This window comes from Phyllobates terribilis, unplaced genomic scaffold (genome assembly GCF_046119375.1).
Source record: "Phyllobates terribilis strain yellow unplaced genomic scaffold, ASM4611937v1 Scaffold_4__5_contigs__length_816908805, whole genome shotgun sequence".
In the NCBI taxonomy this organism is placed as follows: Eukaryota; Metazoa; Chordata; class Amphibia; order Anura; family Dendrobatidae; genus Phyllobates; species Phyllobates terribilis.
The window spans coordinates 78,581,491-78,600,790 of record NW_027362764.1 but is presented as its reverse complement, the minus strand read 5'-3'; the positions used below and the strand labels follow the sequence as shown (position 1 = coordinate 78,600,790).

The 19,300-nt window shown below is 39.5% G+C and overlaps 1 protein-coding gene across 2 annotated transcripts in view; it reads right to left on the bottom strand.

The window, feature by feature from the left end:
- GPR158 (G protein-coupled receptor 158) overlaps positions 1-19,300 on the bottom strand; it is a 361,595-nt gene that overhangs the window by 305,155 nt on the left and 37,140 nt on the right. For both annotated transcript variants that reach the window (XM_073677528.1, XM_073677529.1), the window contains one exon: positions 4,590-4,695. In XM_073677528.1, the coding sequence (XP_073533629.1) occupies positions 4,590-4,695 (106 nt within the window). The remainder of the gene's footprint in view (positions 1-4,589; positions 4,696-19,300) is intronic.

Below are 19,300 nucleotides of genomic sequence, written 5' to 3'. Positions count from 1 at the left end.
ACGCTGCAACGATCCCGACAACGATACGACCTGTCAGGGATCGTTGCTGCGTCGCTATGTGGTCGCTGGTGAGCTGTCAAACAGGCAGGCTCACCAACGATCAGGGGAGCAGCGACATCGTGGAAAGAATCTTTCCACAATGTCCTGCTCCTGGTTACCAGCCTGCTGAAGCAGGAGCAGGCTGGTAACTATGGTAAACATCGGGTTACTAGGGGCACACGCGCTCCTAGTAACCCGTTGTTTATCATGGTTACCACTCTGCTACAGTGAGCGGGAGGTTACCGCTCACTTTAGCAGGCTCGTAACCATGATAAACAGCGGGTTACTAGGTGCGCGTGTGCCCCTAGTAACCCAATATTTACCATAGTTACCAGCCTGATCGCTGCTCCCCCTGGTCACACACAGCGATGTGTGTTGACCAGCGGGAGAGCAACGACCAAAAAATGGTCCAGGACACTTTGCAGCGATCAGCGACCTCACAGCAGGGGCCTGATCACTGCAAAGTGTCACACATAGCGAGATTGCTGGTGAGGTCGCTGCTGCATCACCAAAACCGTGACACAGCAGCGATCTCGCTAGCGATCTCGCTATGTGAGACGGGGGCTTTAGAGTTATACGGTACTCCCTGTCCTTTAAAGAAGAGTTTTCAGCAGGCTCCTTATCAACAAAGGTAGAATTACAATAACAGTAAATACCTCTGTACACAGCTGATAACACAGGACCCGCAAATCACAATTGGGGATGCTCTCCCTCCCTTCATAATGACCTTTTCTCATGCTCATTAGATGCTTCAATACAAAATATAGGGTCAGTGTCTGTTCATTGTGGCTGTGCTATGTACATGTGTTGTTTCCTTAAACAACAGGAAGTTAGAGTCATGAAAAACCCCAGTGGCCAGTGTGAAAGCGTCAAGATTTCTACTTTTTATTTTTAATACAGATTGTGATATGTTTAAAAAAATAGCAAAAAATATTTTAAAAAATCCATTTAACACAAAAACTTTGCACATTAATCAATTTATTATTAATATAGATGAGTGAATTTGACAAGATTCAAATTTGCCAAATCCATCACGTTTTACCTGGAAATTTGATTTGCAGTAAATTTATTCTCCACAAATTGAATGCCCCTTATTATTCTCTGGGGTCTTGATAGATGCCGGGGCAAAGTAAATGTAAAATAAAGATAAAAAAAGTAAAAAAAAAGCGAATACCCACCACTTACCTTTGCTGATCACTGTCCCCCGTATGGTCCCCTACGTCTCTTCTTACCACATCTTTACACTAGGCTGGAACTTCCGGCCATGACTAAGCTTATGAAGGCTTGTCCTGGGCTTAGTCCTGAGGTCATGACATTACCATGACCTTATGAAGCACATGAGCAGAGACATCATAGCCCTGGTCTCTGTCCCAACCTAGTGTGAAGAGGCCCAGGGTTTCAGCACGCAGTGGTAAGAAGTGGTGTTGAGGACCATACGGGAGAGAGTAAGTACCGGAGGTAGCTGGAGAGGTGAGTATTAGTTTTTGGGATTTTTTTTTTTAGCTTTTTCCGGCCCTCTACTTCTCTTCAAAATGAAAAAAAAAATCTGCATTCTATAGAATATGGATTTAGTTTCAATCCCAGTGCAATTCAATTACATTTGCAATAATTCACCCTTTTCCAGTTATTAATTATCTAGGGGGTCATCGTCCAGTCCAGGGACTGGATGCTTTCTCCAATTTTTGGATTTTGCTGACCATTGAACACGTTTTCCATGCGGGCCTTTACATTTTCGTATCTATTATGCAGCATGAAGCTTCTTTGCCATAAGGCGTATTAAATATAAACGTATTAGTAATGATGGATTTCAGTATGACAGGCATTGTTGTCATGGGCAGGAATGATAGATAAGTGCAATTTATTTTCCTCCGATGTTTCGTGAGTCATGCGATTAATTCAGTCAGGTTTAATTCTTAAATTGATTCTGACCTTATTTTGCTGAATGAACAGACAATTCTGCCTATTATGATGTTTTCCTATAGCATGAGAAATGTGTTTCCATGGCAATGAGTCCTAGGTAAAATTAATCTATAACCTTGGTTATACATGACTTCGTATCCCAGCTATTGATATTTGCTTGGTTATACAAGGTGATGTTGACTAATGGTCTTTGTTAAAATGTCTGTACCTTTATTAATAAAAAAAAAATGCTTGGAGAACAAAAACTATTTTAATCATTTAGATTCATCCATTGGCATCATTTTATTAATAATTATTTCCAAATATGGAAATATGGACTAAGCCCTTATCTATGAGGCATCCATGCTCTAATACTTGCGGCCCATAAACTTCTCGTGACTTATCTATAAGGCATTCGACTGAAGTTTTGGGATTTTTTGGCACCAATTTGTGGTTTATTTTACAGGAAGTAGCCAACACCATGTTCTGGGTAGGCCATCATTGATTTCAAAAGTTCTATAAAGCAAATGTGTAGCTGAGGTCTTCTAGTGGACATGGTCTCTGGATGGTTGGTAAGCTACAAACAAGGCTATATATGGTATTATGGGTCAGACCTAAAAGAGAACCTGTTGCCAGGTTAAAAGTGTCCAGTTTTGGTTCTTATTTTATTCCCGCTGCTCCCCTAATTATTCTGCCTTTTGTTTTATTAAAATCTGCCAAACGGTTCCAGAGATGTGGGGCTTTTTAGTTAGGACAAATTTTGACGCTCATCACCAAGTGGCTCTCAGGGTAACAATGTAGAGAAGCCTGAAGACATGCCCCCAGAGAATCTAGTGAGCTGTGTCCTCTCGATAAAGACCATAAAAATTATCACTAAATAAAAAGGCCCCATATCTCTAGAATCGTTTGATATATATATATATATATATATATATTTTTTAAATTGGCATATAGATGGAAAGAACAAGAAAAGTCCATACAAATATGAAACAAGTCAGCTGCAAGCTCAGAACTACAGTGCCGTAAGGCCATAATTGTCTGGTTGAACTGAAGTTCTAAGACCACATCATAAAAAATGAAGATGCAACTTCCATAGTAGAATAGTATAATTATAAAAGTATAATAACATAGTATAATAATTGTTAACACAAGACATCAATCAAAAGAATATAATAGGCTACTTGTGAATCAACCCACAAAGAAATAGACCCAAGTGGCAAGTTATACGCTCAAAAGGGACCTACAAATGGGGTTGTCTTCTGCTGGACTTTTAGGGAGTATTATTGTTTCAGTGCTTGGGCCCACCAGAGGATCCTCCAGTACCATGTTGGGCCTGCGTTACATTGAGTGCATTGTCTAACTGCAAATATGCTTTGCTTTCATATTACATGTTTGAGTTCATTTTTCACTCAAACATGTAATTATAAGGTAGCAATTATAAAATGGATAAAATATGTCATATTTTGAACCACATCAAATTAAAGCCCCATTCAGAAACATACTGCCTCTATAACATTTACCAAAGCCATGAATTTATTTTTTCTCAATTTCTGCAAAATTTTTGTAAATGTTCATTGTCTCTCTACAGTATAATTGCATTGATTGGACAGACTCTTTACGGTGTAGAGCTGGTGAGATGGACTTTGTGCTTTAACCAATCAACGGCCACTCTCTGCTGCTTCCTTTTCCCTCCTGGCATGCAAACTCACACAAGTGGTGGCAGAGACAATGCTACGTGATTTCACCTCTTTCTCCTTCTATTTATACAGTATTTTTATTTTCTGATCAGCTACATAGATCTTATAAAGAGAGAAAGTAAACTACAAACTTCCAAAAAGTAAAGGTGTCACCTTCCACGGGGTTATCCAGAAGATATAACTTTTTTTTAAATAAAAAGATCAGAATCTCAAAAATGAAAAACCTCAGTGATCCCGTTCCGACGCTTTCCCGTTGGTCTCTCTTTTTCCTGGTCCCTTTCGACACAAGAATTGATTAATCAGTTATTTATCACTGGCTAAAGCAAACACTACCAAACAGTCTTATCTGATCTGTTGATGGAGGCTGAGACCATCGGAAGTCTGGGAAGGATCAGAACAGAACCGACAGGTGGGATAAGTATCATTTCGAATGGACAACCCATTAATGACACAAACTGCCAAGTCTTGAAAAGTCTCAGACACTTTATGGAAATAAACTCTTTACTATATTTCAGTACTGCTGACAGATGTTACTCAAAGTTTTTGATGACAACCTGCGATATATTTTACATACAGCTTCACAACATTTGTATCACTCACCTTCCATTAAAGGAGGTTCAGCCTACATTAGAAGTGATGACATTATCACTGAGATATGCCATCCATTTATGATCAACAGAAATCCCCTGATTCTCAAAATGAAATTAGTGCTGAAGTTTTTACAGTTTTTTCAGTCGACAGTATATAGGAAAGCGTAATACAGTCCATTTTACAGTTTCCTTGTCCGACGCTGAACAAATAGGCTCATGAAGGAACATCTTCTCCATTTCCAGAGTTGGCATTCAACTCCTATTAATCATGAAGCAATTCCCTATAACTTCCTAAGATGAGAATGCCCCTTTTTTCGTTTGATTTTATCATACAATATACATGTCTTATTTCATGCGTGCTTACCTTTGAGCTGTTGTGTTGACATCTGTGAGTGCCAGAAAACCATCCATCATTTGAGCATTGATCGATGTCCGTTCTCTGAAGATTGACATCCACTTTGAGTACTCCCCTGCGAAATGAAAATATAGGAACATCAGACAACATCATAAAAAAACAGACCGATATTGCAAAATAATATGGGACAACCTAAGAAATTACTTGCTTTGTTGGTCAATTTCGGAAGGATCGGCCAACCATCTAATGCCGACTTTCCCCCAACGGCATATATCGGGGAAAAGAAGCTGACATTTTCTGAAAAACGTTTACATTTTTTTTCTTAATGGGGCTGTGTTAGGGCTTATTTTGTGCACACTAAGCTTAGATTTTTATTAATACCATTTTGGCATACATATGACGTGTCTAAAGTGTATTGGCAACTTTATTCATGACGTCAAATATTATGAAACTGTCAATGGAGGCTAATATTTAATTTTCCTAAAGAACCCTGAGAAAATATCAAAAATTACTAATGACACATGATATCAAAACTATTTGTGTTCTGGGTACACATTGGCTTTTGTTCATCTGCAAGACACAATAAAGACAAGGCAATAATGCAACTTTTGTGTTCCCAATTAGAATCAGGATTACCTTGTGACCACCACAAAAAAAAAAAGTCTGACCTGGGTGGTTTTTTTTTTTGCAATTGCGGAAAAGATCTCCATTTACTTTGACTGGCATTGGGAAATATTGAGGTTATATTGTGGTTATGAGCGTGAAATAATTTTATCACAAGTTTACAAATGACCAAATAGTATCATTTAGTGCTCACCTAAATAGTGACTGGATGGCGGCCAAAACCACAGATTAAAAAATTAGTTAACGATAAACATTTGAAGACAATAAATTATTGCCTTTGAATGTTTTTCTTTGACAATTTTTTTCAATGACAGCAATACACTTCTAATTATTACCATTAACAATAATAATAATAATAATAATAATAATAATAAAACATATTTGTAAAGTCAAATTGAGACGTAATTCTTGATCAGCAAGAAACAATATCACTTTATGATAATTTTTATCATACTGTGATCCTAGTTATTGGAAGAATAATATGTTCATTACAAGCTCGTTTTACAATAGATTAATAAAAAGTCCCCAAAAAAGCTCACTGAGATAAGAGTTTTCTCCTTGAGGACCATTAAAAATAAATGTAAATTGTATATTAAATGCCAACTAATTAAATTTGCAAATATCTGAAGACAACTTTAACCCTTATATGATTGAGAAATTTTCTGGTTTTGAGCTCTCATTTTTTACTCTTCTTTTTCCAAGAGCCATAACTTTTTGCTTTTTCCAGCAATACAGCCTTATGAGTACCGATGAGCGGACCAATTTGGTTCAGGTACCAGAACTATACTTGAACTTGAACCTGAACCCGAACCACATAGAAATCAATTAGGACCCAAACTTTGGAGCTGGAAAGTATCTCACTCTCACTCTTACTCTCCTTCTCAAACTCCCGAATTGTAAAATGGACTTCCAGGAGAAGTCTGTGTTCGGAGTTCAGCAACAGACACCTAATCCGGTATGAACACCGAACTTTACAGTTTGGGTTCGCTCATCTCTACTTATGAGATCTTATTATATATGTCGTTAATAACATTATTCACTTTACCATGTCATGTACTCAAAGATGGGGAAAAAAATCCTGGCAGTATTATTACTCAGGTTAGCATGAGTATCGTGAAGCCAAACTTATAAGGGTATTTTAATACTTTACCAGTCAAAACAGATTAAGAAGTTCATAAAAAAGAATTTGACTTGTGTTGCCATTTTTGGAAAAAAACTGCTTTTATTTTATTTTTGTCAGGGCTTGCTTTGTGCACACTGAGCTTACATTTCTATTGATACCATTTTTGCATGCATACTACTTTTTGATCTATTTTTATAGAATTTTTATCGGTAGTGCAGTGATGGAAAAAGCGGCGTTCTTGCTTTTTGACTCTTTTTTGGTTTTAGCATATTAAAATAATTTTATGGATGATATCAAATATGTTTATTTTTATTTTTTTTTATTTTTTTTTAAATTAGTTAAATTAGGGTGATTTAACCTTTTGTATATTTGTACATTTTTCTATATTTTTTTTAAACTTTTTTCATTTGATCTGTGTATGTATGTACGTATATATGTATATGTATTGTAGTGCAGCGGTGTTCACACTGTGCAGTAATGAGGCAGTGACCCAAGGAGAGTCCAACTTAAACGGCTTTATTCAGCAAAAACTCACAACTCAGAAATAAAAGCTGTCCTCCGGATCTTGGCCAGGATATCCACACAGTCCATGTTCCCCTGTTGGCATGGGAGACGGCCGTGCCGTGTGACTTAGGGTGCATCAGATATGTTGCCTTCACAGGCCTGTGTTCAGCCTCACACAAGCTTGCAGATCTTCCTTCTATGCTGCTAGTAATCCCAACACTGAACACACCCAAACCTTTACTGCAAGTTTTTAAAGGGAATCTGTGGCCATGAGCCAGTTGTAAGACCTGGGCTGGAGGGATTGGACCGCCCCACTGCCATCCTGTAGTCCACTCCAAGAATAAAAGCCCATGCCGGGTTTTCTTAAATCCAACTTAGACAAATAGCTTGACTAAGTTTAGACTTTACTTTTAATCTGCACTATAATCACAGCTGTGTCTGTGATAGCAATGCACTCCAGCGGGATCAATATGCTTCTATGCACATCCTGGGGGATACATACCGTCCCTCGCATATGATCCCTCTCACTGCCTCACAGTATATATATATATATATATATATATATATATATATATATATATATATATATATATATATATATATATATATATATATATATATATACACTGTGTGTATATATCTATACACACAGTGGCTTAACTAGAGTCCGATGGGCGCCGATGCACGATTTAGACGTGGACCCCCCGCATGTTGGTAAAATGTATGTGCCCTCCTAGCATTCTAAATCCTATAAGGACATACAAGTTGCCCCTTTTCCCCTGTTAAGTAGTAATGTCCCCCATGCTGTACTAATGTCTCCCATCCTAGTATATTTGTCTCTCATCCTGGCCCCATCCTAGGATATAGATGTTGCCCATCCTGGTGTATGTATATGTTCCCCATCCTGGGCTCATCCTGGCATGTATGTTCCCCATCCTGGTATATATGTTCCCCATCTTAGAATATATATGTTGCCCATCCTGGTGTACATATTTGTTACCCATCCTGGGCCCATGTTGGTATATATATGTTGCCCATCATGGTATGTGTCCCCCGTTCTGCCGCTGTTCTTTAAGGTGTAAAAAAAAATGAATTCTACTAGCCTTCCCTCAAGGCGTCTTCTTCAGAAGCCAGCAGCTGACTGCTGTGTGCAAGCGGCATGCAGCACATGTCGTCACTGCCATGCGCCCCAAGTCACATGCACGCCGACATCAGCTGCTGGCTTCTGATTGGCCATCAAGATACGAGATGTGCAGCATCTGAAACAACGGATACTGGAAGCCTGTGCTAGCATTTCTTCTGTGGTGTTGCTATCAGTGTGTCAAGAGTGGGAGAAGAGGGTTGCATTGACAATCCCAACTTGTAAAAACTCATGAAAGAATAAAGTTACGTTAAAACCAAGCACACCATTGTTTTTCTTATGAAATTCTCAATAAGTTTGATGTGTCACATGACCCTCTTCCCATTGAAAAAAATAAAATTGGATCCAAAATGGCCAACTTCAAAATGGCCACCATGGTCACCACCCATCTGGAAAAGTTTTCCCCCTCCCATATACTAATGTGCCACAAACATGAAGTTGATATCACCAACCATTCCCATTTAATTTAGGTGTATCCATATAAATGACCAACCCTGTGTATATAAATATATATACTGTAATTTTGCAATATACAGTGAAAATGACGTTCTCCTCCTATTAAGTCCATCCACAGGATGATAGTCAGTTATGGGTGCCTTCAGCTGCCATGATTAACCATTGGCTCATCATTATCACGTCATGAGGGGACCAGTGGAAACTGGTGACTGTGCACTACACCGATGACACTATTTGTATGTTGCTGTCAGAGATTGATAATGGCATTTAAATAGTTAAATAGCAGAGTAAAGAGCTCGTTCTGGCCCCTGATGTTACAGGCAGATGCCCATTGTATAGCACAGAGGACAATTGCTAGTTATGGTGAGAGCTAAATTCCTGAGCCCGCTCCATACACCCCCTGCGACCACTTGCCATTAATTTACATTATGCAGTCATTATTGGGTTAAGGAAGATGTCAAATTAATAATATTTTCTATGTTCAATTTATATTTCAGACCTACATCAGACTGCAAAAATCATGGGTCAGCCACAATATATGCCATAAACACGATATATGAAATGATTGCAAATAATTCTACTTTGTCACAACTTAGGTGGACGTCCTCCATTAAAATATAGCTTGCCGGTGGCCACATGACGCATGTTTAAATTAATTTAAAGAGGACCTATAATTTGCCATAAATATGTATTTCTTTTAATCAGTGTAAATGCTGCTGTTCTTATTCTGTACAAATTTTTCTTTTGTTCCTGTTCTTTTCTGTTCCTTAGAAATGGTGCATTCTCTCCTGAACAAAATTCTAACCTTGTTAACCAAGTGGGCGTAGTCCTTGACTATTCTATCTAGATGTTTTCTGAAAGACCACACCTGATTGGCTAAAAATACCAGATTTAGATACAGGGGAAAAGAGATTGCTATATCTGAGGGATAAAGAGGTGCATTGACAAAAGAAAAATGACGCCAGATTCAATATCAAGAAATATAAAGCTTTGGACTATACCGGCATTTTAACTATAAACTATAATGACTCAGACATTAGTATAGAATTTGCCCTTTAAAAACACCCACCAGGATTATGAACATTGATTGAGTGTATGCTGCATTATATTAAACGTTCACAAACTAAAATTGTGAAGTTGCCATGGGGACTGACAATAAACTGCATCATTACACATCTGATGATAGAAGTAACTGTATCTTCCACTTGTCAGGAGATTCATCATTTGCCTTCACTAATCTGAGTATGTTCTGAAATAAGCACCATGGTGCCAAAACTTGTGTTTAGAAATGCAAATCTGCACAAGTAAAGAAATATCATCCATAAATATATTGAGGCTGCAGAATGCTGGAAGTAGGAACTATTCTATCTACGGAAGGCTAACATGAGAATATTCCTTTAAAGAGTAACTCAACTTTTTTTTTTTTTTATTTATTGATAAGGCTTTGCAAAAATTTTAATACTTCATGTGTCCTCCTTCTCTCCCAAACACTATGCTGCAGTGCTGTTTTACCCATCTAGGTCAAGTTCCTTAAGAATCTGCTTTCAACTGCTGCTCAGCACGAATTTACACAGTCTATGCTAGGCCACGGCCCCACTGTCAGTATTTGGTCAGTATTTGGTCAGTATTTTTTCTCAGGAGTGGGAGCCAAAACCAGGTGAGGAGCAATCAGAGAAAAGGTATAATAGAAACAAGTCACCAATTCTGCATTTATCACCCACTCCTGGTTTTGGCTCCCACTCCTGAGAAAAAATACTGACGGAATAATGATAGTGGGGTTGTAGCCTTTGGGACTTTCCCTGTCTGAGTACTATTGAGGATAGCGGAGCAGCTCTTACAGGGAAAGTCCCTAACAAAGACTGTATGGATTCTTGCTCAGAAGCAGTTGAAAGCAGATTCTCATCTAACTTGACCCAGGCAGGTAAAACAGCACTGGATCATAGAGTTATGGATACAAGTAAACAAAAGAAGGTAATGAAGTTTATTACAAAAACTTGTAATTTTGCAAAGTTTGATCAATAAATAAATATAAATCGGAAACATGAAACAATTCTGTGAAGACTCCTACTTAAAGAAGTTGTCCGGTACTTTTTTTAAATTGTCCAATGTATTCAGCATGTGGGCATAAGTATATTTGTAAATACCTTGTGTTGCTGATAATACCTGTGAGCGGCGCTATCGGTGGTCACTCACAGGCAGCACGTGACCCCGCGCACAACTGAGGCGTGACTCAGGGCTGGGGTCCACGCGGTGGCTGCTGGGTTGTAGGCGGGGTTATTCCCCGCGTCACGCCCAGCATCCACCGCGCGCTTTCCCAATGAATGGGGAGGGGGAGAGTGCGCGGTAGATGCTGGGTGTGACGCGGGGGGTAATCCCGCCCACAACCCAGCAGCAAACCGGGTGGAACGCAGAAGAGAGACCCCTGGCTGCAGCCTGGATTTGTCGTGACGTCAGCGGATGTCAGAGCCGGTTGCAGCCGGGCGTCACGTGATGCCTGTGAGCGGCCAGTGATAGCGCCACTCACAGGCATTATCAGAAGGTATTTACAGAGATACTTATGCCCACATGCTGAATACATTGGGAACTTAATAAAAGTACCTGACAACTCCTTTAATAATCTTTATTTTTATATAGTGCTAACATATTCTGCAGCGGTTTACATACATAATCATTGCTGTCCCCATTGGGGCTCACAATCTAAATTCCCTATCACTATGTCTTTGGAGTGTGGGAGTTAACCGAAGAAAACCCACGCAAACACAGGAAGAACATACAAACTCCTTGCAGATGTCGTCCTTGGTGGGATTTGAACCCAGGACCCCAGTGCTGCAAAGCTGCAGTGCTAACCACAGAGCCACCGTGCTGCGCCACTTCAGATGGGATGTGGGAATGACCTACATTTTGGGGGCATTTTACTACGGCTCCCAAATTACAACCTTCTCTGTGATGTTAATATGTCCTATTAGGGGTTGTCAACATTGGGCAACATCTATAAAGAGATTTTGTCAATATTTTTCAAATATAAAATATACAATGGGGTTGAAGTTCAATAGGAAATGTTATCCAGTAGAAAGGGTTAAATGCCTATTAACCCTTTTCGCAATTTTGGGTTTTTGCATTTTTGGGTTTTTCCATTTTTGGGTTTTTGTTTTTTGCTCCTCTTCTTCCCAGAGCCATAACTGTTTTACTTTTTGGTCGATATGGCCATGTGAGGGCTTTTTTTTTGGTGGGACGAGTTTTACTTTTGAACGACACCATTGATTTTATCGTATTGTGTACTGAAAAATGAGAAAAAAATCAAAGTGCGGTGAAATTACAAAAATAGTGCAATTCCACAGATGTTTTTTGGATTTTTTTTACCATGTTCACTAAATGCAAAAACTGACCTGCAATTATGATTCCCCAGGTCATTATGAGTTCGTAGATACCAAACATGTATAGGTTCTTTTTTATTTAAGTGGTAAAAAAAATACAAAGCCTCCATTTTTTGTGATCTGGGGCTGGGTGAGGGCTTATTTTTTGCGCGCCGAGCCGCCATTTTTAATGATACCATTTTGGGGTAGATACGATCTTTCGATCGCCTGTTACTGCATTTTATTGCAATGTTGGGGCAACCAAAAAAATTCTGGTGTTTTTCATTTTTTTTATCGTTTACCAATCAGATGAATACTTTTTTCTATTGATAGGTTGGGCAATTCTGAACACTGTGATATCAAATATGTGTATATATTTTCCTTTTTTAATTGCTTTATTTTAAATGGGGTGAAAGACGGTTGAGTTGAACTTTTATATTTTTTTAATTTTTTTTTTAAATATTTTTTAAAACATTTTTTTCTACTTTTCACTTGGTTCAATAGTCTCCAAGGGAGACTGAAAGCTACAATTTTCCGATCGCCTGTGCAACTTGCTATGAGCGCCGAGCGCAGCGGCGCGCACTAATTGAATCCAAATTATTGGAACGCACTTGGATATTCATGTCTATGGGTCCGTGGTAAAAAAAAAAAATCGGACCGCACTCAGATGACAACAGAGTGTGGTGCGATTTTTATGGACAGACTAAATGGAAAAGATGGAATTTTTTTTTTTTATTATACTCATTCGAGAAAATCGAATCACACTCTGATCAAACTCCGATCAAAGTGTGTATAGAATAATTTTATGATAAATTTCTCAGATGAGAGAAAAACGGTCATGTGAGCCTAGCTTACTACAGTAGTTTCATAAATTCAACATAAGGGAGATAGAAATGTTGGCTTGTAAACTAATATTTGTCTCCATGACTTTATACAGTATTTTACTTTAGTGCATATCCCAATCAATCCACATTCGATGTATATCCGGGCGAACTTTTATCCAGCACAAATATTCATCTCTGACTGTTCCTACTGGACTGTCTGTCTCTGAGTTCTACCAGCTTCTTATTGGCACCCGTGACACCACCAGGCATCAAGACTACATGGACTGCCAGTGCACCTCTAGCTACAGTCCTGGATTAATGCTTAAAATAAAGAAATAATTAACTCTGTAATATATTAAAGTTATATTATTTTTGTTAATAATTCGATTTTTTTTGTAGGTAAGTTGAAAATGTGTTGAACAATGTTGAAGCAATGTAACGTGTGCAATCCATCTCTTTTTACGCCTAAATCATATAACATGCTAAATGAGATGTTTTTTTAATATAATGTGTCCATTGTGGGACTTTTTTTTAACATAAGAAAAAAAGTTTTAAAAAATTAGAGAAAAGTTAGCGGTGCCAGTCAGGGCCGGTCAACCACAATTTACAATGTATGTATGGGAGCCTTCAGACTCTCCGCCTATAGACTATTTCCATTCTGGGAATAGAAGTGTCTCAGACTTTAGATACACACTATACATACCATACAGTGAAGGAAATAATTATTTGATCCCTTGCAGTTTTTGTAAGTTTGCCCACTGACAAAGACATGAACTGTCTATAATTTTAAGGGTAGGTTCATTTTAACATTGAGAGATAGAATATTCAAAAAAAAAAAAATCCAGAAAATCACATTGTATAAATTAGATACATTTATTTGCATTTTGCAGTGAAAAATAAGTATTTGATCCCTCTGGCAAACAATACTTAATACTTGGTGGCAAAACCCTTGTTGGCAAGCACAGCAGTCAGACGTTGTTTGTAGTTGATGATGAGGGTTGAGCACATATCAGGAGGAATTTTGGTCCACTACTCTTTGCAGATCATCTCTAAATCATTAAGATTTTGAGGCTGTCACTTGGTAACTCGGAGTTTCAACTCCCCCCGTAAGTTTTCTATAGGATTAAGGTCTGGAGACTGGCTAGGCCACTCCCTGACCTTACTGTGCTTCTTTTTGAGCCACTCCTTTGTTGCCTTGGCTGTATGTTTTGGGTCACTGTCTTGCTGGAAGACCCAGCCATGACCCATTTTTAATGTCCTGGTGTAGGGAAGGAGGTTGTCACTCAGGATTTTACATTACATGTGACGCGCCCCCTGGGCCATGGTGTACTCACGGTTATTGCAGTCCAAGTTACGGGTACCAATGTAACTTCCCTCGTCGTGCTGCGCTTACTCAGGGAGGGGTTCAGTCCACCCCCAGATAACTCTGGAGTACTTAGCGGGACCCCCTTCTGTGTGTTCTCTCTCTGGCCATTTCCCTGCATCTCATACCAAGTGTCCCAATCCGGTACCTGCGGGCCTTGGCGGGCGACGTCTGTTCCGTCCCCTGAGTCCTCTATAGCTACCTTCTTGGTGAGACTGATATGGACTGTTGGCTACAGGACTTGAAATACTGCAGCCTCCGGTTTCTAGTTGAGACATAAAGTGCTCTGCTAGTTGAGGGACTGGTCCCCTTGATGTGGCCTGACCCCTCCACCTCCTGGTAGATTCGGGAGTATGGGTGGCCTCCAGCACTGCCCGTTGCCCTGGGGTCCCTTCCTCGTTCCTGGAGCCCTTCCTGCTCCTCTCTCTTCTCCTTCAGTCCTGGGCCTCTCCTCAGGCCCTCCTCCTGAGCAGTGCTCCTGCTCCTTCCACTTCTCCTCCTCTGACTACTCACTCTCTAAACAAGATGGCTTCTCTATTTATACCTTCCTTCATGTGCTCCCCTAAGCGACTTCCTCCACCCACACCCACTACATAGCCCCTCCCCTCAGCTAGGGACCCGGGACTGTGCTCTCCCTTAGGAGCAATCTCGCCCTACCCCCACTGCGGGTATGTGTTGGATGCAGGTGTTAGGGTTCCGAGCTATACTCCTTCCTTACCTGAGAGTGAGATACCACACCTCTGGGTGAGATGCAGTACCTCTGTGGCGACCAAACCCTCAGGGGCGCCACACATGGCTCCCTCCATTCTCCCATTGATGCAGTGAAGTAGTCCTGTGCCCATAGCAGAGAAACACCCCCAAAACATAATGTTTCCACCTCCATGATTGACAGTGGGGATGGTGTGCTTTGGGTCATAGGCAGCATTTCTCTTCCTCCAAACACGGCGAATTGAGTTAATGCCAAAGAGCTCAATTTTTGTCTCATCTGACCACAGCACCTTCTCCAAATAACTCACAGAATCATCCTGGTGTTCATTGACAAACTTCAGACGGGCCTGCACATGTGCCTTCTTGAGCAGGGGGGCCTTGCGGGCACTGCAGGATTTTTAACCTTTAAGGCGTAATTTGTTACCAATTGTTTTCTTGGTGACTGTGGTTCCAGCTGCCTTGAGATCATTAACAAGTTCCCCCCATGTAGTTTTAAGCTGATCTCTCACCTTCCTCATCATCAAGGATACCCCACGAGGTGAGATTTTGCATGGTGCCCCAGAGCGATGTCGATTGACAGTCATTTTGCATTTCTTCCATTTTCTTACTATTGCACTAACAGTTGTCTCCTTCTCACACAGCGTCTTACTTATGTTTTTTTAGCCCATTCCAGCTTTGTGCAGGTCTATGATCTTGTCCCTGACATCCTTATAAAGCTCTTTGGTCTTGCCCATGTTGTAGAGGTTAGAGTCTGACTGATTAATTGAGTCTGTGGACAGGAGTCTTTTATACAGGTAACTATGTAAGACTGCTGTCTTTAATGCAGGTAACGAGTTGATTAGGAGCGTCTAACTGGTCTGTAGGAGCCAGAACTCATAATGGCTTGTAGGGGATCAAATACTCACTGCAAAATGCAAATAAATTTATCTAATTTATACAATGTGATTTTCTTAATTTTTTTGGGAAATTCTATCTCTCAATGTTAAAATTAACCTACCCTTAAAATTATAGACTGTTCATGTCTTTGTCAGTGGGCAAACTTACAAAAACAGCAAGGGATCAAATAATTACTTCCTTCACTGTATGTTACTCTAAGAAGCAACATGACTTGTCCAAATTGGGGGGGACAGGTTGGCAATAGAATAAAGCAAAAGGACAAAATTGAGTATTATTGCTACTTTTACTCCATCAGATATTACATTGGGTTCCTGGAAAGTTGCTTTAATCATTGAATAATAAAAAGTAGAAAAGGTATATAATACTTCTCACAGCTGAAAGTTTGCTATAATTCTATTGTCTAGACAGTCAGTCAGTAGTGCAAAACTTTATCCTGTCCTGAAAATGTGCTAAAATCAATCATTAATACTGAAGAAGAAAGGTGAACAAGTAAAGGGGATACTCCCAACAAATATGATAAACCAATGGAAGCAGAACTCCCAAATCACTATAATAATCTTTATTGATACAATAAAAATAGTAGAATAAAAACTGCACAAAAATGAGAGTTTGGAACAAAGAACACCACTCCTCCAGGGAGTAATAAAAATCCAAAAATGTAAAGTATACATGTACAATCACATAGTCAAGTACATGTCTATATAACTCCAACTATACATACTTAAGCCAAAATGTGGCGTCAATATTGTGAAATAATCCTACAGAGAGCAACAGAGAATAGACACATAAAATGGATGTCCCAAAATAATAGGCAAATAGCCAAACAATAAAAAGTGCAAGTGCATAAAATCCCAAAATGGGGAGAAATAACAAATATATTCACTGGTATATATGTTAGTTCTCCCCAGTTTGGGATTTTCTGGTCTCTGGGGAAGTGGATTCTGTGTTCCACACTCTCATTTTTTATTCAGTTTTTATTCTACTGTTTTGCTTGCATCAATAAAGATTATTATCATGATTTTGGGTTTTCTGCTTCCATTGTTTATAGGTTTCTTCTAAAATCTACCACTGTAGTTAAAATGTTTCAATAAGATATCCAAGCTGTTTAGCTCACACTTAGGGCAGGTCTGGTTATGCTAATCACAATCTGATCAGAGTTTGATCAGAGTGTGATTAAATTTTTTTGGAGGTGGAGAGAAAAAAAAAAGTTTCTCCACCTTCTCTATTCTGTCAGTTTGGAAAAATTGGACCACACTCAGAAGTCATCTGAGTGTGGTCCAATTTTTTTCCACTGTTCCATAGAGTTGAATGGGCGAGTGCCATCCGATTCTCGGAGATAAATTGTGCATGCTGCAATTTTTTCTGAGTTGGTCCGAGGGAAAAATCGGACATTTGTACAGCCCCAAAGAATCACATGAGGATGAATAGTTAATTCTATTTGAGATGGCATACTTTGGCTGAATGTTTGTTCTTCCAACCTGTATTCATAGAAAACATGTGCAAGTCAAGTTTTATTTGCATCGTAAACTTTGTTATTATCCCCACACACACCACCAATCAAGCAATAAGAAATACAGTGTAGTAAGTAAAGTCACAAGGTCCCTGCTGAATAATTGAAATGAAGAGTATTTTTCTATTTACCACCAATGAAGACCTAATAGCTGTTGGACTTGGTTGGTGTAATGTAGCTCGGCTTGTGGAAGCCTGACAGCTCTTTCTAGGGCTTCTAAGGTCAGGCTTTGCACAAGCCGCTCTGTTTAGCAAGTCCAAAGGACACCCTGGCCTTTCCACTTTAAACCTGGTACAGGAATCTGGCCTTTCTGGGTTATGTCTGAGGTGTGGCTACTGGCCAGTAGAATGATCTGGCAGAGAGAAGAGTAAAAAAACTGGGTCTTACTAGGAAGTCAAAGTCAGGACGAGATTAAAAAAAAACAGTTGAGTAGTCAAAATAAAAGCTGGGGTCAGGAACTAAACACTAGAAAATACCGGATACTAGAACTAGACATGCAACAAACCAGGGTAGTTACAATCTATAATTTGCAGCTAGAAATAGATGCTGTAAGTTTAAATAAGGAGTGGTTGCACCCAAGGTTCTGATTGCAACTGATAATCAGTATCCTGTATTAAGACATAGACTCCCTGTCTGGTTGGGACTACAAGTTGCAGCCAGAATAATGTAAAACAGGATAGTGCATGCATCTCCCAACACAGGCAGTAGTGCAAGCACAGCGCCTCTTAATGGAAGAGACAGGGTTCAGACACAGACATTATAGTTGGAAAGTAGATACCAAACCCCAGAAAAAAGCTAAGTATACATATCCAAGTTTATAACCCACTTTCTATTACTATTAGACCTGATTCCAGGTACATTTCACCAAAGTAAACTGTAAACATGATGTATTTTTGTCTTTTAACAGGGACACAATTCTAACGAAATGCCATATGGTCTGCTCCGCACAGTATGATATAGCTGAGACTCCCCGAGCAAAATCTGTTGACACATATATTGATGATTAAAAAAACACACACAGAAGCTTATGCCAAGCACATTTCATCTGTTACACGGTAGAAAGGTATTTATTTTATTCTCAGATGCACATGACTTGACTAATAGGTTCACTGCACAAAAAAATAAAATAAAACATACATGGAGAAGTGATGGTATTGTAGCCTAGAAAAACAGATATGAGTGTTTATCATGTCCTCCTTATGTTTGCGAAGGCGGTTTCTCCCAAGAACAAGGGGGTTGCTATAAGGGGGGGCAAAGATAGTTATAAGCGGTGCAGAGATAGATATAGGGGGGGCAAAGATAGCAGTCGTTTCTGAGCCCTGGAGTCCAATGGCCCAACATAGAAAAACGCCAGTAATATAACACACTAAAACCTCAAACATAAAATAAATGGTTGACATGAAGTATCACAAGCAGTGATGAGCGAGCACTAAAATGCTCGGGTACTCGTTGCTCAGGTTGAGCAATTTGGAATGCTCGAGTGCTCGGTCCAAGTAACTAGCCCAATGTAAGTCTATGGGAAACTCGAGCATTTTTCAGTCGGTCTGCAGGGGGCCTAAAAATTGCCCAAATCGATGGGAACAGTGCTCAAATGACATGGGAACAGCATGGGGAAGACCCCTGGAAGCATCTCTGACTCCCAGGTCACTGCTGTCAACAATGTTGTCAGAGTAGTACACCACTTTTACAGATTCACAATAAAACATACAAAAATGAAACCAAAATGGATTTTCCTGGGAAAAACGTTCAGGAACATCCCTTCCAGGGTAATGACTTGTATATAAGGCAAAATAAATATACAGAAACAAAAATGCTCCTCCACACCTTGGACTATGTTCACACGTAGCGTTTTTGATGCATTTTTGCACTTTTGCATTGCTTTCAACAGTGAAAAATACATTCACTGGTAAATGTCATTTTAATATTTTACTACCTTATCTGGCCATGTGGTGTGTGAGACACGATCAGACACATCCTGTTTCATTTATGAAGGAGGGACTCTGAAAGTCAAAGACTTTTTTTATAGGACCATCAGGTGGCCCTTACTATTCTTAAAGGGCCAGCAGTCGGCCCTCACTATTGTTAGAGGGCTATAAGCTGGCTATGCTTTTTTGTTCCCATTAATAAAGAGTGGGTCTCCTATACTGTTATTGCGTATGCAGTGACTGCAAGGGCTGTCAAAAATTTGGATGCACCCCAATACCCCTTTGAAGGGAC